Below are 27789 nucleotides of genomic sequence, written 5' to 3' on the forward strand. Positions count from 1 at the left end.
CATGTGCTTTACTGTTTCTGCAGGCATATTGCCAGCTCCTTCTTAGTGCCTTAATGGCCCTGTCAGAGGAGTGTCGCAGAATGAACAGAAAGAAGTATTCTCACTTCCACGTCAGGATGCCTCGGGGCCCTTGCCCTGGCAGCACCAGGCAATCTGAAATTCCCTACTCATCAAGTTTTGGATCTGTCTCTCTGTTTTGTATTGTATATATACAAATCAAACAAATGTGTGCAATTTTGTAGATAAAACATACTCTATCCCTTGGAGTGGTGTCAATGCATTAATCACTAGCCTGATGTTTATTCTTCAGCAAACCTTAGCACACTTCAGGATATGTCCATGTGATACATATACATATAAAATGAAAAACCATAAATACTCATCCAATAGGTTTTTGGAACAAGTATGAATGACATCAAGACCTTTATAGAAGAGCAAGGCAATGTGATAATAATTTTGATGGAAGTTTATCATTGGAAAATCATTAGCAATCAGTTCAGATGCTCTAGGCATTCCAAAGTACATACCTGACTCAACAGTTGTTGAATCATAATTCATAAGCAATCTGCCCATTTTCACTGAGAACACAGTGGAAAAATAATAGCAAGAAAAGTCAGGATGCTTGTGGAAGATGCAGCTACCTTTCCTCACTAATGTACAGGGACCCTTCCCACTTCTCTTAGGTAATTATGTCATTAAGCTGAAGGAGTTATTAGTCAGAAACAATACCAAGCACAAAGATACACTTCAGTACATGTCTGAGTGCTTCCTTTCAAGTGCCCTTATCCACCTGTGGTCAGAAAATTGAGTCCTCTCCTAGGGTGGCTTCCTAACACAGGATGAGGAAACCGCCTTGTATATGTGGTCTCAGAGCTGGAGCATCCACTCAAGAAGTGAGACAGCTACTTTCAGGGCCCTCTTCTGCCAGAGGGAGTCTGACCTTGCTGCTTCCCATGAGACCCGGCAAGATGTGGCATTATCCCAGTAATACTGGAAAGGGACTGTTCCTCATTCTTGCTTTTAAAGCTGGCCAAGGAATGCTGACACAACCAAGAATGAAATAAGAGGTTGGAGAGAACAAACGAGAGAGCGTGGCTCTAACGGCCTTTCGTGAGGAAACTGTTCTCCAAGCACAGGCATCTAAAGAACGTGCTTTCCCCAAATCAAGATACTAACTGATTTTAGGCACCCCATAATTAGATTGTTTGAAAATAGGAGGTTCAAAAGCCACCGCTACTGATGAGAAAATTTTTTCTTTTCTAATGCTTAAAATGAACTTTTCTTTTAAGAGTGGGAGAATGCAGTTACATTAAAAATGCTGACAGCTGCAGTCCAGAAAAGTAAGGATACTTAAAATGAATTACCCTGTGTGTCACTTCTAATCTGAGCTTTGAGTTGCTTATCCTTTACAGCTAAGTAAAATAAAGTGATTTAAGAACAGAACACTGCTGAATCCCCACTTCTTCAGCTATCCTTTAACGTTACTTTGAACTATTTTATTGGTTTTAATAATTTAAAAAAAAAAAAAACCAAAGTATTCTTCATAAAACTCTCTGTGTTCAGAGCCACCTTATATTCCCAGCACATGTTAGATTGGGCTATCTTCTTTTTAAACATTCCAGGTCTACTTGCCATGTGTCCTGCAAACTAAAAAGAGGTATGTGGGTTACATGTATGAAACACTGGACCAAAAGGATCCAGTATTTGACGCAAAAGGCATAGAGACAGTCCGAAGAGACTCCTGTCCTGCTGTTTCCAAGGTAAAATACTCATGCATTTCTTCCTGAGTAAAAATATAGTATGCTGTTATTTCATTGTATATTTGTGCTTTCTCAAAGTTTCTAGCCCTTGAGAGTTGTCTAAGATTTTGTTTATTTTTTCTGGCAAGTAGTTTGAAAGACAAATTGCAGATCATGCACAGCATTACAAGGCCTTGCAGTTTCCACCTTATGAGCTTATCTTTCAGCCTCTAAAAACCTGCAGAAATCTTATCAGAGTGCCCAGAACCCTTATCTCAGCCCCACGTAAGTTCATGAGAACACTATCCTTTATCAAGTCCACTTTACACAGTAATAAGTACAAGTGAGGCACATTAAAAAGGCTCTTGTTAATCAAATCAAAACAAATTTATCCCAGTAAGAAAAGTACGCACTTAGGAGGATTTACTTCTTCTTTTTAATTTCTATTTTTTTGTTGACATGGCCAGAAAATCATGGCAAAACACTTTAAATGACAGGAAAAACTGTTTTCTTTCTTACTCTGGAGAGAAATTGAAACAGCCTCTAAGCTTGGGCATGGATAATGTCATGTAAGATATGAAATATCAGAAAGCTGACTTGATCGAAATTGGGATTGCATTGATTTCTTTAATATTGTCCACTATCCCAGATATATTAATCCTTATATTTATAAGTTACTGTTAATAATACATAACTCTTTCCTTAGAAAACAAACTACTATGAGAGGAGAATATGTGAACTGGAGAGTCCTATTTGTGTCAAACTGAGAATAAGTTGTTCCAGTAATGTGTTTATGAATGTCTTTGAGTGGAAGAGAATTGAGTGGTGTCATATTGACGTGCTAGTTCAAATTTGATAGTTTTTTCTAAACAGCATATAAATATTTCCATATAATTCACTGAATTATATGGAATTACTGATTTTGAGTTAAATGCACATGTTTTGCTCACCTTTCTCCTTTGGTTTTAAAGATACTTGAGTGTTCTATCAAGCTGCTCTTTGAAACTCGTGACATAAGTCAGATCAAACAGTACGTTCAGAATCAATGCATGAAGTTATTAGAAGGAAAAGCCAGCATGCAAGACTTCATCTTTGCAAAAGAGTACCGAGGGAGTTCTGCTTACAAACCCGGGTCCTGCGTGCCAGCCCTGGAAATCACAAGGTATTGAGAGTAAGAAGTGCTAACCATAGGTTTTTCTCTTGACCTGTGTACTGCCGAGTTAGAGATACCAATGCAATGTCATCTTCAGAAACTACCGCAGCAAGTGAAGAGAAACCACGCAAATCAAACAGCCCTGGAAGCAGTTTCTTAATGCTGGAAAGAGCCACACATGATCAAGAATAAGACCTCTTGTCAGGACAGGGTGACAAAGCGTTCCCTGCTGTTATCTACATTTTTGGTTATGTTCAAGGGCTTGACTCTCCATGGTTACCCATTGCTCATGGGTACTAGACGTTTTAGAGAAAAAATAATAATAGCGATGTCCATCGCATTAGTGCTGTGAAATACGTTATCAGGCATAACTTTTCATTTTTAAAAATGTAACATAGAGTAAATATTTCATCCTATTAGTATTTTTTGTTGTTATTTATCACTAACAGATAATATGAGCTGGCACATTTTGCTGGTTTCACCTTGCTTAATACAAAACATCTTCAAATTACGCTCTATTTTTTCTAATAAAATAAAAGTGATGTTCTAGATTGATCTCTGCTTCTAATTGAATAGAGTCCTTTGCTTTCTGGGCACCTGAGCTCACTTTAGTACTGCAGCTGCTCTTTATTAAGATACTCCTTTAAGGAAGAGGTAACCAGAAAGCAGCCTGCATGCAAAGCCAAGCGACCTGAAATGGGATGTAGCTGTAGGGCTCTTGTTCCAGGTTCTAAAATCTGGGTCTGATTGTGAGCCAGATTAACACAGCTTGTTCCTTTGCTTCATAATAGGGGCCAACTTCACTCTTCTGGAGATCTGCTAATATGATCAGATATCAGAAATTGCGCAGGTGTTTTCCTTGCTTGTAGTTTATCTCTGGATGCATTATAAAAGCTATTTTTAAACAGGAGAATGCTTGCCTACGACCGTCGCTCTGAACCGCGAGTTGGGGAGCGAGTACCCTATGTCATTGTGTATGGGATGCCTGGACTGCCTCTGATCCAGCTGGTGCGACGGCCCATTGAAGTCCTGCAGGATCCCAACCTGCGGCTGAACGCCACTTACTATATTACCAAACAAATCCTGCCACCGTTGGCTAGGGTATTCTCACTTATTGGCATAGATGTCTTCAGCTGGTATCACGAATTGCCAAGGGTAAGTGTGTTTAAAAACAAATATATTACAAACACAATGTATCTATATAGGGTTTGGTTGTATCATACTTTTTATATGAAGTTTATGTGAGGTAACAGCAAAGGTTATTTATTTTACAAGGGACTGGTTTGATGTCCAGACACGCAGACTTAACCATTAGATCTTTTGGGTGATTTCTTCATTTACTAAATTTTTTTTTTTTCCTGCTAACCAGTCTGCTCAGGGTTGGTCTTAGCCACATTGTCATTTTCTGTTTTCTGACCCCTTCCACAGTTCAAAAGCGTATTTTGCTATAATTGTTTATTTTTAGCAGTACTCATATATGCATCCATCTAGCTATGTCACCTTTTAAATCTGTCTATAGTAGATGCCAGAACTCTTGTTTTTCCAAGATATTCCAAAGATCTTTCACAGAAAAGGTAGCAATGCCCAAGCAGCAGGAACACTTTAATTAATATTACCAGGAGTTTTAAACTGGCTATTTCCAGAAGTTAAAAAAATCATTGATGAGATGCAGGAGGAGAAAAGTTAACTGGATTTTAGCTTGCAGTCCCACTGACAAAATGGATATTGAAAAATCAGTGTATTGTATAGTTTGATTAATGTGTTTAATGTCTACACTAAACTACACACTACCCTTCAGCAGCAGGGTGGTGCATCATGTTTCCCACTGCAGGCTTTTAATATAGCCCCAATTTATTTCAATTCTGCTTCTTTCCTGTACCTTTCCGATTGCACTGTGAACAGTCACTTTAAGTACCTCCAACAAACTGCTTGAATAAGGCAAAAACAGTCCTGGCTTGTGAGGCCAGGGCACTTCTGGGGGCTTCGAGGCGGCCGTGCAGAGTGCAGCGACTGGGTGTTGGAATGGGAGGCCAGGGGGACAGGGAGCAAGGAGCAGCATAAAACAAAAATCACGCAGGACCTGAAGTGAGTGCGGAGGAAGAATCTCCCTGGGTGGGGGGCAGTCGTGGAGCTTGGCCCCAGGAGATTGGGGAGCCGCAAAACGACGGGCGGCAGCTCTGTGACCACGGAAACTCTGGGAGGGGAGGCAGGATTCAGAGGCAGCTGGGGAGGTGCAGCCAGGGGCATCTTGGGATGTGAAGTGGATCAGCACCTACCAAAATAACACCAGCAGGAAGCAGAGCTTGTGAGATGAGGGCAGGACTTCAGCATGTGACTTCCAGTTGCTTCTCTCTCCTGGTGAGCTTTACTGTGAAATAGGTTGCAGTCCGTGGGTGGGCTCAGTTCAGCCCATCATGTCAGGGCAAGCGCTGTGCTCTTCAGACCAATGCAATTCATATTAGTGATTCCTGAATAAACCCATGCCCTGCAGGCTATTTTAGCCTTTCATATTCCTTTTAAAAAAATCAGCTATGTAATCTAGCAGTAAAGCAAGCTGCTCTCTTAAAGTTGCTCACCTCTTTTTTTCAACAGATTCAAAAAACTGCTTCTGCTGCCCACAGTGAGCTGGAAGGCCGAAAAGGCACAATCTCCCAGTATTTCACAACCTTACACTGTCCCGTGTGTGATGAACTGACCCAGCATGGGATCTGTAATAAATGCAGAAGCCAACCACAGCATGTGGCAGTGATTCTCAACCAAGAAATCCGAGAGCTGGAGCATAAGCAAGAACAGCTGGTCAAGGTATGATGAAAGCGTTGGCAGATGTCTGTCAGCTGAGGATACAGAGAGAGGCTGGAATTTCAAAGCAGTCTGTTACTGAATACCCTCAACAGAAATAGGAAGCACAGTCCTGGTGTGAAACTTGTTATAACTCATTCATTTTTCCCATACCTGTATTGCTCTTAAAGGCAGCCTAGCAGCTGTTATCCACCTTGGCTTTGCATAACATTGAAACCAAAGGGAGAAAAAAATCACAACAAAAGAAGCTTTTCTCTTTTTTTTTTTTTCTCCTTTAAAAGTGTCTTATAGGCTTTGTAGGTTCCTTTATATAATGACAATGATGGGAAGTTATAAAACTGCATTGAAAAATTCCACCTTTGTTGTATTAAAATAAGTAATGATGTTCTAGTTTAGTAGTAGCAAAACATGTTTGTCCCAGGAAACTAATTGTTTTTTGTTCCAATTCCTCTTGATAGAAATTTTCCAAATTGTTTTTTTCCCTTGAGCTAGAAGTCAATTAAGAGGGTAGCAGGGTAGCCAGCTGTGCTCGTGAATATATTAAAGCAAGGCACAAAGCCTCCCCTAGCAGAAGCATATGCACAGCCTCACCTTTTGTGCTGTAGTATTTTATAATTAGTAAGTATTTTTGTTAAAGTTGATTTTACCACTAGCACTGAAACATTTTGAAGACTTGCCTGAATTGCAGGAATATAAATGTTCGTGTAGTCTGGGCATTGATTAGCTATGTTCCCATGGGGCTGTGTTGCTAGAAAACCACTATAATTCACAATTCATAAATATTATATTACTGAGATTTGGACTTTATTTTCTTGCTCTATTTCATTATATTTGCTCTCACCTCCACTGTAAATGGCAGTAGAGAAAAGCGATGCATGCTCTGCAGTTTCCTGTGGTGCTCTAAACCTTCTACATTGTTTTTGTTCTGGAATTTAGCAAAATCTGGCAGATTGGTCCAGCGCCATGAAAGGATTAGTGGTTTTGATCACAACATTCTCTTGTCTCTTCAAAATGCAACAGATCAGCAAGGCCCGGCATCCAATTTTAGTCAGTATATGATTACTCAGCCCCTGCGTAAGAGCATGTGAAGATCTATATATCCTTCATAGCTTAAATTCTTGGCTGTCTTAAATTATAAACATGCCAGAGCCAGCAGAAAACTGATATGCCAGCTAAGTGCCACTGAATCATACAGTAATTCAAAGCTTGGCTTAAAGATTATTTGCCCTATAATAAGGCTATAGACTTCCTCACTACACACAAATTGAACTTAAAAAGCATCTCGAGTACTATATAGTTTGGTTCCATTGCATTTAAACCAGCTACAATCTCTTTAGAAAGAGCTAGGGCAGACTGTGATTTCTGAGGTTCTTCTAGTGATTACAGATCTAGAACAAATCCAATTTAAATCCTGTTCCTGTTGTTACAGTTTCAGGTCAGAGGGCAGGTTACCAGTGCAGTGTGTGAGGTCTGAGTGACAGTGGCTGTTCCTCTACAGCTAGTGTTAGTTTGCATTTCAGTTCTTCAGTGGTTTAATCCTGATACAGTTCTGGCTGAGGCTTGCTGGTACTCAATTAATCTAACAAGGAAAAACAGAATTAATTCTAAAGGAATTAGGGGATTCATTGATACAATTTTGACTTGGAGTTGTTGAAACTGCACAACTGAGTGCAGCAGGGGAGGTCAAAACTTGGGTGTTACAAAAAAACAGGAATGTGGTTGGAAACGGTTATGAGATCTTGGAAAAACTGTTGGGACAAGCAGATACTGGAAAAGATTAAAAATAAAAGAGCAAAGCAGGGACTTCTGTTAACTAATTGGACTATATAGCTACATTTGGAGAAACTGTGCCTGCTGTTACTTTTTTCAGTCAGGTATCTCATATCAAAAGCACTTTCAAGTAGATAGTCAATACTAAGTAGTTTCATGAACAAGAAAACCAGTGTAACCTGCTTGCCTATACATTTCTGTCTTGGGATTGATTAACTTTGACTAGGAAAGTGCAAACTCTAATTGAAGCTTTTCTTGAAATTGGAACATTTTTATTAAGTCTCTATCTTACATGGAGAGTAACTGCAGAGTAATGGATTATGCCTTTTTTCACTAGGAAACATTTATATAGGATCAATTTTATCATAAATGTAAAAACTGTCCCATTTAAATCCACTCATTTATTTAGCATTTTTCCCCAAGTGCCACCACACATGAGTAGAACGTAAGTGGTAGGACTGCAGTCAAGCCATTGCTCTCTGCCCAGTTCATGGTAGGTGACGCCTGCCTGCCAGGCGCCGGCGTTGGCAGGAGGGAGGCTGGAGCGGAGGAGAAGGGAGCTGCTCCGGGTTCCTCTGGGCTAGGGAGAAGCTTGGCTGGCTGCCTGTGGGGCTGCACCTCTTCTGTTGGTAAACCTTCAAGGACGCAGTAGTCCTCTGTGACTTATTTATGATAACTGAATTATGTTAACCTTATTTATGTTAAAAATAACATTTTGCTTTTTTTTAATATATGATCTAGATATGCAAGAACTGTACAGGCTGCTTTGATCGACAGATCCAGTGCGTCTCTCTGAACTGCCCAGTACTTTTCAAGCTATCCAGAGTAAGCAGAGAATTATCAAAGGCACCCTATCTCCGCCAGCTACTTGACCAGTTTTAAATGATCTGTGTTACAGGATTCCAGGTGCTATTTTTTCTCAGTGTTTACCACACTAAGATGATTGTGCATGGTGCTTTTTCAATTCTCATCTAGTCCAGGATTTCCATTCTAACTGTTGGGTTTATTATCTGAAGAATAATGAACATTTATCATAACTAAATTAAAAAATGCATTTGTTGATCTATGAATAGCTCACTTTTTAAGATGTACAAATTCCTTTTTTCTTTCTCATTTCTAACATACTGTTTTATAATGCTGATGTTGAAATAGCTATGTGTAACATCTTGTAAATCCATTTCAAAGTAGAAGTCAAGTTTACTTCCCAGAGGAAGGAGCACTGAAAACCTCTTGAAACGATAAAACCATTAGTGTGTGTTCTTGGACTGTCAGTATCAAGACGTGTTACTTATATATTATCCATTCACTTTATAATTTTGTCTGCGAAATATTTTGTAAATACACTTTTTTACTTTTCAAACAACTGAGTAAAATAATGTGCAATGACTTTTATACAGATAATTTTAAAGTTGGTTGGTATATCTCCTTCTAAGTTTTGCTTGATTCCAAGTAGATTGTTATTTTGATCAGACTGTGCAAACAGTAGTATCATGTGTAGCATTTTGAAACATTATTTTCTAAAAATTGCTGTCTTGCTTTAGCTATTAATGGGGGCATTGTGAGGAACTGTGCAAAGACATTTTTTGTTACAAACCTGTGGGACTGTTGCAATACTTTAAATATAAAATTTTATTCCATTTTTGCTTGTTTTGTATAGGCATTTCTATTGCTTCTAAATATGCTTAAAATATTTTCTTTCCTTATGTACTGTACAGTTAAATCTTATTTGCCACCATGTTGACAAAATGTGTATTTAGAATATTTGTATAACTGTATAAAATGGAAAAGGAATTATGTGGTCAGTGCATTGTTTTCTAAACTGGAAATCATTTTGTTTTAGAAGTTAATAATGGAAACCATATTAAAGTTGAATAAAATGATATGGTAAAAATCTATATGACTTTTTTTTTTTGCACTCACATTTGCAGTCAGGCTTTGTCTCCCTCCTTTGGCACACCAATAGTTAGTAGCATAAACAAGATGGGTCAAATAAGATTTAAGAACTTGCAATTCAGCTTCCAGCATACACTTCATGGTCTAAAACCTAGGTTATCAATTCTTGGAGGCCTCCCCAAATGGAACAGAAAGGAGTTATTTTTACTATCATTAGTCTAAGCAGCAGTAAGTGTTAAATTGAGATATCCAGAATAGCCTTCAAAAATAGAACAAAACTTTATTTAGAAAAAGGAACTGAAGCGCCTTTTCCAATTAAGAATTTATTACATTCAAGAAACAAGTCAGTCTATTAAATTTCACATTATACAGTACAATGTAAACCCACACCAAGCAGAATAAAAACTATTAATATACAATAGGACATGCACCAATTGCTATGAGCTTTATGCAAGGTAATTAAAAACCATCAAGGCACCAAATGTTGCCAACTTCTGCATTCCAGCATTGTAAGATCATTTATAGAATAAAAGTGCAAATGCCAGGACTGCCTCCTCAGTGCTTGTAGTACAGTCCAGCATTTGGCAGTGCTTCAGGGATAATAAATAAATAAATGACACTTAACTGTAAAAGGTTACCTTTAACACTTGAGTAAATGGGCAAGTAAATGGGCATGTTAAACCCATTCCTGTTTTTATAGACAAAAACATGAATCTTACCTGAATTCAGGTATCTACCCCATTGATCACAAGTCTCGTCCTCAACACATAGATGACTTTCTGTATTGATGTTTTTCTAGCATAATCAAGGCAATAGGAAGGTAAGTTTACTCGAGTAATTCCAACCCTAAACACTTAGTTTAAACTAAGTGTTTAAGTTTCATAGAGGATCTTTAACTTAAAAGGCACTGTAAATAGGTCCTCACTGCAACTGTATATGCCAATAAACAGTTTACTGTCAAAATTTAAACATTAAAACTAACATTCATTTTCTAAAAGAAGCCTTGAGGAACACCCAAATCCAGTAACTCTAGCAGTTACAGCCTTACTTTGAACATCAAGGCTGTCTAACTGCTATGAACTAGAACTATGAACTAGACTCTTCATTGGAAATGTCTTAAATTGTTTAAAATATATAATTTTCATTAAGGGACAACCCCTTGACATTAAAAGCATGCTTTAAGGGTAAGAAAAACAAGTGATAAAAATGTATTCCATTTCCAGTTTGAGGCCAGAAATGATTAAGACATTACAGTTTCAAGCACGCTGGCCAAGACAACTCAAAATTTAGAAGTCATCCAGACAAAAGCTTCTGAGTAGCCTTAAATATAATTCCATACAATGCTGTTCAAGATGATTTACCTAATCAAGTTCTACTGGGTCTTCCTGTCACTATTTTTTAGCGCCTTTAATTGCTGTAAAAGAGAAGAACTCTTACCTTAGCATGCCAGACAGTTGCTCCATTTCTACTACTCATGATTTTAAGGAAAAAGAATAGTAATGTTCCAGTTATGAATTTAAGTAAGTGCCTCATGCATCAATTAATACAACCTGTAAAGTCTGTTTTGCACAGTATTTTTATATTTGTTGAGAAGACATTAGGCAAACACAAATAAGCACATTCCTGTATATTATGTTCAAGGAGGTTAGAGCACATTTCTCTACAGGGCTTTTTAATTTCATTTCCCATTTTACTACTTGATTATGTAACACTTCCTAGCTATCCCTGAGAATACTTACTTGCACTACATTCCCACTGGGCATTTCATTCAAAAGAAGTAGAGTAGGAATTGGGGATTTTTAAAAAATCTTCCTGGTTGCCAGGTGGATAATTTTCTTTTGGCAACATGATCTCAGGTATAAGGGAACTATAAAAATCACTCAAGAGTCTCTGCAACAAAAGAAGTCACCATAGCTCTACTTTGAAATTGCTAGTTCCAGTTCCTTCTACTTTAGATAGACAGAAATCCAGCCAAAGCCCTTACAAGTATTTTTGGTAAATATTCGAACTAGAAAATTCTTGGTGTCCTGTTGTTAGGCCTCTCTCTCTGTTCAGATAAAGCATATGGATTGTAATTACAGCAGCAGAGCTGGCTCAGAACCATTTCTCTATCTTTTTGTGTTTGTCCTGTACTGAACTCATGTTTTTTTTCCAAAGGACAATATGTGACATCCCTTGGGGAGAGGGAAATCCCATAAAAGCAGAGTAGAAGCACTTGTCACGTCCCCTCTCCCCTCCCCAGCAGGATATGTCCATACCATCAGAGAACACTCCCTAGTTTCTAAATATAAAGCATATTACAAAGTGGAGGAAGAGGAAAAAAGGGAAAAAGAAAAACTTCAAGCAAGGCAGTCTTAATCTACACTCATTTAAGACAGTATCTATCATCTCAGCCATGCCATTTCATTTATTATTATCGAAGACTAAGTCAACACAAAAGTCTGTACAGACTTACTCCTGTTGATTAAATGTAGCTAAAACAGGATTTGGTTTGATATTTAAAAGCATTGCTTTAAGCAAAGAGAACCCTTATGTAGCAAGTGAAACAAAACTGTTTTTAAGTAAGTGCAGAGTCATGCATGACATCATTGGCAAAGATGCCACAGAAGTGCACATATGCATGCACACACCCATTAAAAACAGGCAAATATACGATGGCATTTAAATACCAACAGCAGAGAGAGAGAGGGAGGCCCTTCAACATTGCAAGATGCAAAAAAAAAAAAAAAAAAAAAAAAGTATGAAACTTTTCACTGCAAGTTGATTCCTGCTTATTAACTTCTCAGAAGACAGCAAGAAGTCATTATGTTCTAGGTTGACCACTCATAGGACAAGATAGAGAACAAAAAAAAAATCCCATGACCTGAAAATACACTAAACAGCTAAGATTCTGTGTTGTTACATTTAAAGCTATTTTGTTAGTAAATTAAAGCTCTTTTAGCAAGAAAAGTACTAAGAAAAGTGCAAAGAAGAAAACAAAACATTAGCATATTCTCATCTTTAAGAATACGAACCTAACAGTTTTGGTTTTCAAGTAGACAAACTGCAACACTTATTTCAAATTCAGATTTTGCGATTAGCAGTTTCTTTTTTACTCTTACTGGGGAGGGCTCACTGACATGATCGGTCCTTCTGCGTTCCTCCTGGCTAGTAGCAATCAAACCACAAATATAAACCACTGCTTCTCCTTTGGGAAGAATCTGCCTGTAAGTCATTCTCCAAAGAAACAAAAAGCAAATGGCACCAATCCACGTCGTACAGGACACGACAAGGTACAGTGCGGGCTGAAAGGATTGTCTCGTCAAGAGTTCTCTCTCATTTTCAAATTTTCATTTTAACGCATCCCTATATGAAAGTCTTAGCACAGGAAGCCCGAAAAGTTGTAATTTTAATTTGAGCAATTTGCTTAAAAATACTAAGTTCCTAGGTCAATATCATAGATTGTTATCTATTTATATATAATTTTACCATCTTAATACATTTGGTGATTTCAGTGATAGTGCAGTAATTAAGACAATCAATCACAAATACTTTAGACTAGTTAGATTTGTTATCACTGGTTAACCAGTAAATCAGATTTGAGCATTATAGCAGACTAATATGACCAATTTTGTCCCCCTTCCCATACACTGCTTTTAAATGATGCAGAAGCAGGGTTCTACTCTTAAGAATTAATCCTTAATACTTTTTGTCTTTGTAACAGAACCAGAAATTCTACAGTCTGCCAGCAGGATATCCAGTTTACAGCCACTGGACATCACCTGGCATTTAACCTCATTTCCTGGTCTATGTATATCACACACAAACTTTCAGTGCAGTAGGAACATTCTTCTCCCATGAGGTAAGAAAGTTCAGAATCACAGATAATAGATTTTTCTCATTTCTGATGAGAACATTTTATGACCAAGCACCTCAGAACTGCACACTTCATCCACACCCAAAAAAGCAAGTGGTCTGAACAGTCCCCTTTTTTCCAAGTTAGCTCATATTACAGCATCACTTACTTAAATGCATGCCTCCCATTTAGAAAACATCTCTTACATTTTAACATTTTCAGTATCATCTATAAATTTTAATCACATATTACCCCAACCACTTCACCATGGACTTTCCCACTCCAAGACATAGCTGCAGACTGGAAATGAAAGAGGAGAAAGGACTGGATAAACAGAAGTGGAAACACATAATTCTGCACCACTGTAAAAAGATTCTTGAACCACTTTACAAGAACAGCTACAATTCAATTGCTTTTCCCTTTTAGAAAAAGTCGGGGGGGGGGTTGGGGTTTTTTTGTTTTTTTGTTTTTAAACTTCAGTCATTCTTCTCCCGGTCAACATTCACATTTTTTATGCCAGGGGAGCTACCAGCAACCACTAGAGAACCACCCAATACATCATCTGAATGTGGCTGGAGAGAGACTTTGGCTGGAGAGTCTCCTGGTATCTTACGGGAGGTCTCTATCACAGAGTTTCTCAGTGTATCATTCATTTCTATTACCTCAAAGTCTGCTTCATTCCATTCACCTGCATCCTCCTCATCCTCTTCATCTTCGTTAAGTCCAGAGCTTGACAACAAAGCTTTCCGGTCTTCACTCTCACTCATGTCTTTCAAATCATTCTCACCAGGAGAGCTGGCTAATTTGTACATCACAGGAAACAGTATCACTGTCATTGCAGAAGCTCCCAATGCAGTATACATAATCACAGGAATATGGTGAAACTTCCCTTGAAGGTACCCAACCACTGCAGGAATACACATCTCACCCAGAGCAGCACCGACCACAAATAAAGAGGCAGATTTTCCTTGTATGATAGTGTACTGTTCTATCCAGGAAATGCCACTGGGAAAGATGGTAGCCATTGAAGCTCCATATACAGCCGTTCCGGCCCAGAGTGAAACCGGGTATTTCGCAAAGAACGCCAGGCACAAAGAGGAGACAGCAGAGCCTGCGATACTCAACACGATCAGAGTACCGGGGTATAAGCAAGCAGCACAACATATTGCCACTCCTCTGCAAGCAGCAAATGAGCCCCAGAAGAGAGAATTCAAAGCAGCCGCTTCATTTTCTTTCATCTCAGCAAAGACCTTTGCATAAGTAAATATGTAAGAGCCATAAGTGACCTCTGCTCCCACGTAGCAGAAGAAGAATATGAAAAGGAGAAAAATAAGGGCATAGTGGTATTTGGCAGTTACATGTTTTTGCAAAGAAGCCTTTGATTTGTCTTGAGCTGAGCTGCTCCTTGAATACAAAATAAAAAAGAAGAAAGAAACAAACAGAAGACACGTCCCTATAACAACATAGGACCACAAAAAATCTGCACTGAGATGGTGTTTCAGTGCTGATGTAGTTGATGCTGTTGGCACAGACTTCAAGACAGACTGGTTTGTCTTTTCATCTACTGGAAGGTCTTTAGATACGGAGCCTCCCAATGCCATTTTGGCCAGAATTGGAGCCACAAACGCACCTACTGCAAAACTGAAGTGTAAGGCCTGCATATGTGGTCCAGCTTCTGTTCCCCATGTATTCAATGCAAGTATATTGCCACCTGCAGATTGGAGAGAGGAGAATTCATTCATTTCAGTCTGAAACGAGATATTGCTTTAAAAAATAACCAAAAACAACAACAAAAAACACACAAATTGAATATGTTGCTAATCAGTCTGCCAGCACAACCTTTTGTGACCCAGTTTATATGTATTTAATTTGCAATAATCCCAGCTTTAGCAAATACAATGTGCAAAAATTGCGGTTAACTAAAATTCTGCATGTAAGCACCTTAAACCTGCATGCATAGTTGAGTTTTAGGAGGGTATTCACAGCAGTCAAAATAAAAGAGCCAGAAAGTAGCTCAGTCCAGGAACAACGGCTGTACTTAATTATCCTGTTTGACAATTTATCTGTTTATGCCCCAGTATAGCCGTAGCTGGCTTGGCCAGCCATTCCCCAGCTCTCTTTCCTCTTCCAGAGGGTTTAAACTGAAGATTCTTCAGCACATCCAGCAGTCTCCAGTAACACTACTACTGTCTTCCCAGATCATCAGTCGCACTCACCTGTAATTTGTAGCATTTCTCAGCCTTTTTTCGAAACAGCAAATCTAACTGCTTCTCATTTCTATCAGTTCAAAACAACAATGCAGAATCCTAAGAATCAGAGCTCTCATTAAACAACATCCAAGGAAACATCAAGAATCACTTGATTCCGATGGGCAGGGACTACCCCAGCTGCGTTCAGATGACTTGTGGCATTTCCAGAAGCAGAAAGGTGTACCATAATATTGCTGCAGAGGCCAAACTACAGTACCCTCAGCTCAACAACAATGCTAGACAATAAGATCTGAGAGACATTTTTAAATAGCTCAAGAGGAATGTGGGAAAATAAGAACAGTAATCAAATTCCTGTGCTACAGTACAGCAACCCTTGTCACTCATCACTAATGTTCTTCCAGATTAATTCATTTCCATTCTGCTGCCTTGCCTTTAGCTTCTCCCACTACTGTTGCTTAGGCTGGGAAGTATCCCTGTCCAAAAGGTCTGGCTTTCAGGCAGAACCCACTCAAAGAATTTTTACAATAAACCCACAGGATTTTCCCATATAAAGAATTTTTAAACCAAGTACCATATATATGATCCTACCAGGGGCAGCAAATACGCCTCTGCATTCAGGTTATTTAGCATAATCTGTGCCATGGCAAACCATCTTTTTCACTACTGGATCCGATGTCATGCTCTCTTTAATGTTACAGAGCTCTCTCAAACACCACAGAATTATGACAGACAGTTCACATGCAAAGCCATCATTCCACTGTGTTGCCTATCAGCCAAGCCACTGAAACAAATCCCTGGCTTGGCTTCTTTCACAGGTGTTTGGATGGGAAGGCCAGTACATTAGCCAATTATTACTCAGAAATAAGCCTTCCCCAGAGCAGGTCAGCCAGATACAGAACTATCATATTCACTAGTAAGTAAACACAGGCTTCCTCAGCAAGCCAGAAAAGTTGGCACACTGCTGGCACAGCACAGGAAGGATGCCAAGGGACTGGCTTCTTGTTGCAACTTTACCACCACCTCCTACTCAAAATTCAGGACAGTCCATCACCAGCCTATTTTTGATTGTATCCTGACCTCCATCTGCAAGCATACCAGTGTTGCCCAGGCATCTCCTATTCATGCTTATGTCTCTTGCCATGGCCTTGCCTCCTGACCCAAACTGCCTGCTACAGCCCTACCACTAACTCACCTTTCCTAAGCCATACCCCATGAACTAACCTAATTTGTATGAGAATTTTTTGTACCTCTAATATAATTGACCTTCCTGACTGCACCTATATGACATTTGCTTCATATCTGCATCAGTACATGTTCCTCCAATAAGGAGCCTCTACTAAGAAATTGGTTTTGAACAGGTTTTGAAGAAAGGTGTTTTATCGGGGCTGTCTCCAGCAGTGTGCACATGCAATTTGGGGTCACAGAATAAATTTGGACTCCCAAACACTTAAGTGATGCTGGCCAAAGGCATCCAGCACCCTTAATTCAAAGAGATCAATGATATGTGCTGTCAGTGAGCTATAGCAGTAAACGTCTGGTGTGAATCTCAAAATGCTGCCTGGCCAGGTTGAAGTAGCCAACTCTCCGATACAGCAGCTGTGAGCATCTTCCTCTCTCAAACATCAGGGCTTGCTCAGGACAAACTGTTCCATCTAGCACTAATGAACAGGAACAGCTAGCTTCTTATAGATGCGTAATTCTAAGAAAACACTGTTTTAAGAGCCATCAGCACATGGCACTTCCCTTAAGCCTATAACTGCCTCCTGAAGTGCATATTGGTCTTCTACAGGAAGCCAAGAGATACCCAGCTTCCCAAGCCAGCTTGCCCCAAGCCCCAAAACCAAGTAGGTCTGTTACAGAGACACAGACTCTGGAAGTCTCAGGAGCAGAATAAACCACCAAGAATCCTGGCCAGATACAACAGCTCCCCTCTTTTAGTTCAAGATGTGCCAAATGAAATACTTCAAGCTCACCAAAATTGTTATTGGTAAGTTTTCACTCAGTTCACTGAAGGAACTAATGGATTGAAAGGTCACTTACCTGTGTCTAGAATTCCCATGGAACTTCCAATAACTGACATCAAGACAGTTAACAGCAGGGATTTCTTACACCAAGGTATGCCATAAAGACCAATCGTTGTTGCAAGCATGGATAATGCTATAAAAATAAAAAATAAAAACAAACAAAAAAACCACACACACCTTATATTACAGCTTCCATTTTAAATACAAAACATACAGTAAACCACAAAATACAAAAATACATTAGTAATTCTTAAAGTTGCAGATGATCCTACTAGGTGATGTAACCCAACTACCTTAATTAATTATCAGCAGAAGCAGTCAGGAAAAAAAAGAAATATATACACACATATACACACACACAACAGAACCATTTTTTACTTGGAAAATTAGTTTTATCGAAACATAAATACTTTATGAAACTGCACTATTTTGCTAAAGCTTTATTTGCAAGTAGAATAACATCCCGTACAACATTCTGATTTAGATACTTTATCACAAAAGAAGATAAAAGTGTTTTTGAACAATATAAAATTTTTCTTCTGAGAACTGCAAAGCATTAAATTTGACTCCATTTAAAAGGAAGCCAAATTATTAAACTCTTAAAATCCTCTAAAGTGACTGCCCCTTGGTCAATAAGCAACCTCTATATAAAAATGTTAGTTTTCCTTGATATTCCGTTCCCACATGAGGGACATATTCCAAATGAATTCTAGATTATCAAGAGACATAACTACAGTATTTCAGACCATAACGTGAGCTGAAATTGATTGACTGTATTTGTTTTGCTTTATTCACTAAATAGACAATATATCAATTTGAAAAAGATTTTAGAGCTGATGGAAATTATTATTAAAAATTTGGGAAGAAGTTCAACAGTTAACTTCTATGTTTATGATCACCTTCAGTTAAAATATTCTACAAGTAATATCTTGAATATATAGTGTTAGATTTTTAGAAAGCTTGTATTAGTTTAGACTATTATTTTTCAGATCAATGCTTAATCGTAATTCTGGCAGATACTAAAAATCAATAGAGATAGATGCAATTAAGAATTTAGGCTAATCTCCCTCCCCCCCCCCCCCCAAAAAGCAACCCAGCACCCTAGAACCCTAGTGAGATACTTGAAACACATGCCTCAAAACAATTTTAACGGCTAGCATACTGAACTGCAAGGCGAAAAGCTAAGGATGGGGTGCACTAAATCCAGCTTCTCAGATGCCTCACACAGAGCTGAAAAATAACTTCACAGTAAGTTCCCAGGTGTCCACTTCAGATCTTCACCTGAAGATCGGTACTTATAAACTTCCTGACAAAGAAAGATTATGTTTTCAACTCTTCAACTGTTGAAACTCTGCTACTGTACAGAGAAAAGGTGGGAGGTATGTTAACCACATGAGCAAGAGCATCCCTTATAAGCAGCCCTCAGGTATAGAAATAGGAGAAGATTCAGTAGTTCAGACTGTATTTTTCATGTAAGTGCTACCAAATTGGAAGCGCCTGAGAAGATGGAATACACTCTGCAAGCATTGTTGACAAAGAGCTATCCTATGTGACAGATTAAGAAAATACTGAACTACTTCATGTTAATACTCATTTCCACAGATGAATTAATGTCATTATTCAAGGTAAAATCTCAAATGTCAGAGACAGACAATTCTGACCATGTCAGATGTGCAAAAAAGACCAGAAAGCTAAAGGGAACATTCTTTATAGGTGTTCTGGAGCAGGGGAATAAAAAACAGGTGGGAGAACAAATAAAGCTGAAGGACATCTTAGAACGAGAACAAGAGGAACTGACCAAAGGAGGGGAAGACAAGAAGAGGAAAAGAAGAGACAGACATTACATGACATGATTGTTCATGATAACAGAACGTAGGCATATAGGGTAAGAAGAGATTTAAGTTCAAATGCTAGCAATGAAAAATGAACCTTCCCATATTCTCCAAACCAATCTTGCGATTACAGCACTGTCCTTAAGGGAGGCAGAGTTATGTTTGAATCTCCCCAAGGAAAGATATAGGAGGAGAAGGAATAGGAAGAATCCCAGTATCTTCTTCAACCGCTAACTTACGGCACAAATGGACGTGCTGCCATTATTAGGTATATTTTAAAAGAAACTGGTTGCCAATGCTGCCCCTGAAAGGAAAAAGATGGGCTTCCAGAATTTCAGGTGTGTTCTGAGAATCTCTTCCTGAAAAAGCCTCTTAATGTGACTCCGAAACGAGCATTTAGTTTCTGGATTGTAAGTGTGGCAGTCAGCAATTTAACTGCTCAGTAGCCCAGCTTCACCAGAACTGGGACAGTCCTATGCTTGTACAGGAAAAAAATAACTTACATTACATGGTTATTTTAAAATAACCACGTTACATGTGGCCAGAAAAACATTAAGATCATAAACCATGTTTCCTATAAATATTTGCATGGCTAGGCAGCAATGGAGCAGCAAGCTCTCAAGATCACAAATAATTTTTAAAATCTTTCACTTTAAATGAGTCCTAATTAAATTCAATCAGAATCTCTCTGCTTTTGCCAGGTACACAAAGGTGAACACTTCTGCTGAGCTTTAACAAAGAAGAGTTTTACAGTACAGTTTTCCGTGCAGAACAGTACCTCAGCATGACTGCAGTAGCTTTCAGCTGCATGCGGATGTTAAAGAATATTGGACTGAAGCTGTCTAGAATTAATCGCTTAGCATAACTGGCTTAGCAAATTAGCGTTAAGTTAGCGTTAGTAGCTAAATTTGCTGAAGCCCTTAGGCCACAAGCTGTGGACTTTCCCCTAGATATGTTGAACTTTTACCTAGAAGGCCCCAGAGCCGGTTCAAGCCGGAGAGATAAGGAGGGGAGGATGACTGTAGAGAGAAATAAGCAGTTTAGCATTAATGAGCACCAGCAGGGAGATGGACTTTAACCTAGGACACAGAAGAAAGAAACAAAGGGACCACAAGACTGATCCCAGGGGACAAGATAAGGGAGTAGAAGAGCCAGATGACTAAGCAAGAAAGAAGTAACCACAAAGACTGGTTCCCAGGGACAAGATAAGGGAGTAAAAGAGCCATCGATAAACATGCAGAAGTGCGATAAGTAGTAAAGAATACACCTGGAAACTACAGAAAGGACCAACTGGGAGCTAGAAGACCCTAAACTCTACTATTATGATTGATTTCTGAACTATGGGATGGATACTAGACAGGAAGGGTGTAATTACCCAGGGATTTGTTCAAATGGGGTCCCTCTCCAGAGGCACCCAGCTCAAGCTGTTATTTGCTGCTGTACCACTTACAGTAAATCAGTTTGTGACACTGTGTCTGAAACTCTGCTTCGGGAAACCTAGGGTCAAGAAACTTCTTTAACAGTTTGGCACCCCAGATGGGACCCTAGGCCACCACCACCGGATCTTCTCGCCTCCAAACATCCAACTGCTGGCAGCAGGTGAGTTCATCTGGGACCTCTGGAGCAGGAGGAAGCCTGCGGAAGGGCAAGTGTTAAAATTGCCTGAGCAGATTCAGTGAAAGCTTTAGAGGGGGTTCGAGTTCCTCTCAGTAGAAAATATAGGGGTGAGTTGGAGTCTCTCCCCTGCTGCAGCTTTTTCAAAGGGGACGCAGCCTGACCAGCATAAGGCACACATAGACTATAAACGACAGGAAATGTACCTGGCATAAAGAAGGGGGCGCTCTTAGCCAAGGTACTGGAAAATTGGAAAAAGATCAATGGTACAGTTGTCTTGTCAAAAAAGCACGCAGTTACATTATGTCAGGAGGATTGGCCATTCGCAACAAAGCGCACTGTAAGGGGTACCAGGTATCGTGACTAGTGTGAGTGCATGTAACCTGGGAACCGAAGGGGGCACCCGTCAGCTGATAAAGCCACCCACTGCAAAGGGACAGCAGTCCTAGTGGTCAAAGACTCGGATGGTGTGAGCGCAGTTCCCAGAGAAAGAGAGAGAGACCCTGCCAAAGGTGACGCTAGCGCTAGCAGATGCTAATACCCCCTATCTGCCCTGCCTTATATGCCTGATGATCTATCTGCTGTTCCTTCTCCTCCTTTACCATCTACCTCTACTTTACCAGCTGCTGGAATCTATCCTATGGTCTCTAACGTGTTGCCTAATCCTGCTGCTTTACAGCAAGGGGGAATGAGCGGAGCCAATCCCCCTCCTGCTGTATTACATGGTATTTACTGATCAACCTGGGAATCCTAGCAATTTAGCCTTGTGGGGAAGCAAAATGCCAAGGTTAAGGGAGGATGTTGAGCAATGTGCTCAATTATTTTCCAACATATGTACAGGGTATAACCCGAGTTGGGGAGATACCCAAATTCTTTTGAGAGAATTATTGCAACCAGATGAACGGGATAAAATAATCAATAAAGATGCAGAACTAGCACAAGTGAGGGGAAACAGAAACCCCTGACCAGCAAATGATCCAAATCCGGATTATAATAATGCAGGAGATAGATAGAGCCACGTGCCAAACAGGACTTCAAAATTTAATAGAAGCAATTAGGGCATGCAGCAATTTAGGAGTAAATTGGACTAAAGTACAAGAATGTAGACAGTGACTAGATGAACACCCCAGTGACTTCTGGGGACAGCTTCGGCAAGTCCTGCTAAAATATGGGGGAATGACCCCACAGAACTTCAATGATGCATTTGCAATTAGTGTTTTTATAGATCAAGCAGCCCCGGATATACGAAAGTATTTTAAAGAACATATGCCAAATTGGCAAGGAGAGACTTTACAGAAGATTTTAAGTGTAGCAGTATTTGTATATGATGTACAAGAGAAAAAACAGAAAGCTGAGCAAGTAAAAGAAAGAAAGAGCAAAAGAACAAGAAGCTAATCTGCTGGCAGCAGCTTTAGCAAGAAACTTGCAAGTGAAAGCTAGGGGTCAAGGAAGAGGAAGGTCAAGCCCGGGGTTCAGGCCGAGGCCAGGAAACAAAGGAAGAAGGACAGGGGGAAGCGAAGGGAGAGAGTGTTATTATTGTGGGGATTTAGGACATCTACAGCAGGAATGTCCCCTTTGGCTGCGAGATCTGACTAGAGAAGGGAACTACCAATGCGAAGAGTTAGTCCGAGGAGATGACCACTCACAATGACAGGAGGAAGGGAGCCCTGACGATCTTGAGGAGGCAGTAGGGTCGGGAATTTTTTTGTATGTGGGGAATTCCTTCAGACCAGAAAGGACATATAGTGGGCAAAGTGGAAGGCCAAGAGGTTGAATTTTCAGTAGATACAGAAGCCATGTTATCTCTTTTAAATTTTACCCCAAAAGGATCCAAAACTAAAGATAAGGTTCTAATACATGGAGTCACAGGAGGAGGGGAAAAGAGGTTAAGTAAACCTCTGTTGGTAACAATAGGGAACAAAAGTGTATTAGCTGAAGAATCTCCAACACATTTGCTAGGAAGAGATCTTTTGCAAGCCCTAGATGTAGAATTACGCTTATCACCTGAAGGAATGGATCTAATAATTATGGGAATGAGTGTAATCACTGAAAGCCCAAACCCCAGAGTAAAAGTACCAAAAGCATTAAAATCTGTGCCAACAAAGCTATGGAGTAAAACTGATACTGATGTTGTATTGTTAGTCTCAGCTCAATCCGTACTCATAAAAACAAAGGGAGGAGCACCACCAGCTATAAAACAGTATCCTATTCCCCAAGGAGCCAAAAAAAGCATACAAAAGCAGATAGAACCCCTTGGGTCAGATATCTGTCTAAAAGTATGCATTTTGCCATATAATACTCCCATACTCCCTGTAAAAAAGAACAAACTAGACAAAGATGGAGATCCAGAATACCGCTTTGTACAAGATTTGCGGGCAATTAATCACCATGTGGTGACTCCTCACCCAGTGGTGCCTGATCCTTCCACAGTACTTTTACAAATACCACATTGGGCAAAATGTTTTACTGTAATTGATCTAACTGCTGCTTTCTTTAGTATCTCACTTGATGAAAGTAGTCAACCCTTATTCGCCTTTACACGGAAAGGACAACAATTAATGTGGACATGCCTTCCCCAAGGGTTCACAGGGTTTCCTACAATTTTCTCACAAATATTAGGAAATGATTTAAAAAATGTAGAATTACCAGGTAAATCAGCTCTCATGCAATATGCAGATGATTTGCTGATAACAAGTAGGGATGAAAATGCCTGTACAATAGACACTGTGCATCTATGTACTGCTTTAGCAGAAAAAGGTCACCGTGCATCTCTGTCTAAACTCCAGCTGTGTCAAAAGGAAGTAAAATGCTTAGGATTCATTTTGAGAGAAGGGCAACGACTAGTAGACCCAGAAAGAGTAAATGCTATAATAAAACTCCCCCCTCCAATAACAAAGAAACAGTTACAAGGATTCCTTGGAGCTGTGGGAGTTTGCAGACCATGGATCCGTAGACTGGGAGAATTAACAAAACCCCCCGACAAAGGCAACAAGGAACGAAGAGGCAGAAACCGTTGCATGGGGCCCCCAGAGAGAACAAGCTTTTAAAACCCTAAAAGGAGCTTTGGCATCTGCACCTGCTCTCGGGCTCCCAGATTATACAAAACCCTTCAATTTGTATGTACATGAACATAAGGGGATGGAAGCATTCCACAGGAATGCTGTGGAAGGAAAGAGGACTTTTTTACATCTGCTGGGAAAATGATTGCTAACAGACAAGAAGCGCAAGAATTGTTAAAGGCGCTTGAACTTCCCAAGAACACTGCTGTAATACACTGCCCAGTCCATACTAAGGACACCACAGAAATTAGTAAAGGGAATGCTTTAGCTGATGCCACCACAAAGGCTGCAGGCCGACAACCTCTGAAGGAATGTATGGTTGCAATTCCAATGGGGAACCAGAACGAATGGCCAAATTTAACAGACCCCAAAACCATGTATGAAAAGGACTGCTCAGCAGAAGAGAAGAAACAGTGGGAAAAGTGGGAAGCAAAACAAGATGACGATGGAATATGGACAACTGGAGGAAAACCAATGTTACCAAAAAAAAAAAAAAAAGTAATTACTGTGGCTAGGTGGTTTCACGATAAAGCTCATGGGGGAGCAGAGGCGGTGGCTAACCAGGAACAAAAAGTATGGGCAGCTTCAGGAATTTACACTGCTGCAAAAAGAATAACCAACAGCTGCCCGACCTGCCAAAAGTTCTCAAGTAGCAAACCAAGCTCAGAATTAGGGGAACGACCGTGGGCTTACTTCCCTTTTCAAAGGCTACAAATAGATTACACGGATATGCCGTCCGTCAATGGGTACAAACACTTGTTAGTGATAGTAGATCAGTTATCAGGCTGGGTAGCAGCTTTCCCAACAAGGAAGGCCGACTCAGGAGGGGTAGCAAAAGCCTTACTAAAAGAAATTATACCCGGGTATGGGGTTCCAGAATCAATTGAGTCAGACAGGGGTGCCCATTTTACAGCAAACATAATTGATCAACTATATAAATCATCAGGAATAGAAAGGAACCTACATACCCCTTATCACCCACAGTCTTCAGGACAGGTGGAGAGAATGAACAGAACATTAAAAGAAAAGATAAGAAGAATATGCACACACACTAGTCTAAAATGGCCAGAAGCACTGAACCTAGCTCTATGGGATGTTTGAAATGCTCCGCGACAACCCATAGGACTAACACCAGCAGAAATTATCTTCGGGAGACATTTAGCCATACCAGGGACTTATATCCCAGCTAAGACCAGCCTGTTGGATGGGGATGAACAGCTGACCCAGTATGTCCTAGGTATGCAAAATAGGTTTAAAAATCTTAAAAAATATTCTCAATGGTATTAATCCACACCGCCTGAAATACAAGTGCACGATATACAACCTGGGGATGAAGTTTAATTAAAGTATTTTCAGGAAAATCCAAGTTAGAACCTAAATGGAACTATATCCATTAGAACATAGAGTATGGGCCCAATGAAATGGAAACAAATGGCAAACTGTAGATGTTAACACATGCATTGTACGAGAACAAGAAGGATTTATTTGTGAGAGTAACACTATCAAAGTTCAAGATGTTTGTCTTGACACTGAACAAAATGTTTGTCATTTTGAAATACATCCCTATGAAACCCCTGAAACTGTACTTGTATATATTGCAAAAGGATGTGTTTGTATGAGAATCCTTTGTGATTTTATATCAGCAGATAGCATTACTGTAGATACCAGTAATCACTCAAATGTTTGTGTTTTTAACTTCACTACAATTATTGAATGCGATTTTAATTATTCAGCTCCTGTTACGTCTTATCAATTGTTACAATCAAATTATGCATTAAGTCAAGATTTATTGCCTAATCCCATTGGAATGAATCTTACTTTGGTAAAGAAACACTACAATATGATGATTTATATCAATTGTTAAAACATATACAGAATAACAGACAAAAAATTCTAATTACTGTCCACCATGATACAAAAGAAATACATCATGTACTCGAAAGGGTAATAAAGAACAGAGAACATCATTGGTGGGAAACTCTCTTGGGATGGTCACCAACTGCAACAGGGATTTATAATCCCATGTTGCACCCAGTAGTAGTTGTGTTAAGTTTAACCTTGTTACGCCTATTATTTACAGTCATATTGTACATAAAATTATGGAGAATATTAGTATGCCTCAAAAGACTTTGGAAACTCTGTTTAATATATTAGCAAGAATGCTTAGTAAAAACAAAGGGAGGACTGTTAAAGAATATTGGACCGAAACTGTCTAGAATTAACTGTCTAGAATTCTTTAACAGCAGGTAAAAGTTTCCCATCAAATAATGTTTCATAGCCAGTGATCATACCATCAAATCGCTGCAGCATAATTTAAAACAGTGCTTTAAAATACATCAAGATTCATGGGGGAAGGGGGCAAAGCGTGTATTCAGAGACATCTATTCTTTTCCACACACTTACCTAAGAGAAGATGTGCGTTCATGCAGTCAAAGAGAACCCCTCCAAGCACTGACCCGCCAAGGTAGCCCAGCGAGCGACCCACGAAAATATAGTAAATGTCACTGACGTTTTTATTCACGTTGTCGGCCAAATTTTGAAAGGTAGGTCCGAGGACAGCAATACTCATACCCTGGAAAACATTGTAAAGGGGTTTATTTCGCGCGTGATGTTTAAGCAGCCGGAAGCTTTCTCGGTCCTGTCTACAAATAACGTGCGAGCGCTTGGGCTCTGGGGGCCCGGCGGCGGCCCCGCAGCCGGGCTGAGGCAGCCCCCGGGGGGGCGGCGCTGCCGGCTCGCACCGCAGCGGCGGTTAAACGGCCGGCCGCCACCGCCGCGGGAGACGCGCGCGGCAGTTAAACGGCCCGGCCCAGCAGCGGCCAAGGGAGCCCGGCGGGCGCCGCATTAGCAGTTAAACGGCCGGGCGCGGCCGCCCGCCGGACCGAGGGGCGGGCCGAGCGCTCGAGGGACAAACCGGAGCGGCGAGCGTCACAGGCAAGGCGGGGGGCAACCGGCGGCGGAGACCGGGCGAGGAAGCGCCGGGTGGCAGCCGGCCCGGGGCCCTCCCCGGCCGGAGGGAGGGCGCAGGGGCGGCGAGCTCGCGGCGCCAAGGAGCGCTCCCCTCCCGCCGCCCGCCGCGCTCACCAGCCCCAGGAAGGCGGCGCACAGCGCCCCGGAGATGCACCACCGCAGGGCTGCTCCTTCCCTGCCGCGACCGCTGCGCCAGCTGCCGCCGACCACGGCCACCTCCGCGCGCGACGCGTCGGGGGCGTTGAGGAGGCGCGGCGCCGCCGGCCCCGGAGCAGCGCCCGCCTCCCCCGGGCCGGCGAACCGAACGTGCTTCTTCCGCTCGGCGCCGGCCATGGCTCCTCCCGCCGCGGCGACGGCCGCTCCGGCCCGCGAGGGAACCCGGAACCGCTAGCCCCGCCCCCCCGCATCATGGCACGGGCGGGGGAAGACTACAGTTCCCGGCGTGCTTTGCTGCACAAGGGCTCCCCCAGCGCCCTGGGTTGGGCGAGGGCGGGGAGGGGCCTACGGCGCGTGCGCGCGGGAGGCCCCGCTCGGCCCCGCCCCCGTCACCGCGGAGACGGGCCGCGGCCTCGTGCAGAAAGTGGCGGCGTATGCGGTGGTTTGAACAAAGGTGGCCGTTAACTTCACGCTCGCGCCTTCACGTCTGGCTCTGTGAGAGCTTAGCAAGAAAACGCCTGCAACATCCGCTTTATATTTAGCGGCGATTCCTCAAGAGCTTCCCCCCTCTCTCATCGTGTGATACCATGTACGGTGTGACTCGGGAGGACAGGGATTAAGTTAAAAAGATGAATGCTTTCCTTAAGCAAATGGCTCCCCCAGCTGATCCCGGCACGGCCTTCAGGTGCCATTTTCACAACCCTGGCTTTAGTCCAGGTGTTTCCTGACTTGTGA

General features: G+C 41.0%; 2 protein-coding genes across 2 annotated transcripts in view; one reads left to right on the forward strand and one right to left on the reverse strand.

Annotated features, from left to right (window-relative positions):
- REV3L (REV3 like, DNA directed polymerase zeta catalytic subunit) overlaps window positions 1–9354 on the forward strand; it is a 123073-nt gene extending 113719 nt beyond the window's left edge. Inside the window, exons 28-32 of the mRNA XM_067293846.1 lie at window positions 1623–1760; window positions 2711–2901; window positions 3801–4047; window positions 5485–5694; window positions 8203–9354. Of these exons, the coding sequence (XP_067149947.1) occupies window positions 1623–1760; window positions 2711–2901; window positions 3801–4047; window positions 5485–5694; window positions 8203–8343 (927 nt within the window). The 3' untranslated portion in view covers window positions 8344–9354. The remainder of the gene's footprint in view (window positions 1–1622; window positions 1761–2710; window positions 2902–3800; window positions 4048–5484; window positions 5695–8202) is intronic.
- A 308-nt stretch (window positions 9355–9662) lies between these two features.
- Window positions 9663–27243, reverse strand: MFSD4B (major facilitator superfamily domain containing 4B). Its single transcript, XM_067293847.1, has 4 exons — window positions 27013–27243; window positions 26332–26500; window positions 17440–17556; window positions 9663–14900 (listed from the first exon to the last, which is right to left on the reverse strand). The coding sequence occupies exons 1-4, from the start codon at window positions 27229–27231 to the stop codon at window positions 13666–13668; spliced, it is 1740 nt and encodes a 579-aa protein (XP_067149948.1). The 5' UTR covers window positions 27232–27243; the 3' UTR covers window positions 9663–13665.
- Window positions 27244–27789: the final 546 nt, after the last annotated feature.

The sequence above is a fragment of the Apteryx mantelli genome, chromosome 3 (genome assembly GCF_036417845.1).
Source record: "Apteryx mantelli isolate bAptMan1 chromosome 3, bAptMan1.hap1, whole genome shotgun sequence".
Taxonomy (NCBI): Eukaryota; Metazoa; Chordata; class Aves; order Apterygiformes; family Apterygidae; genus Apteryx; species Apteryx mantelli.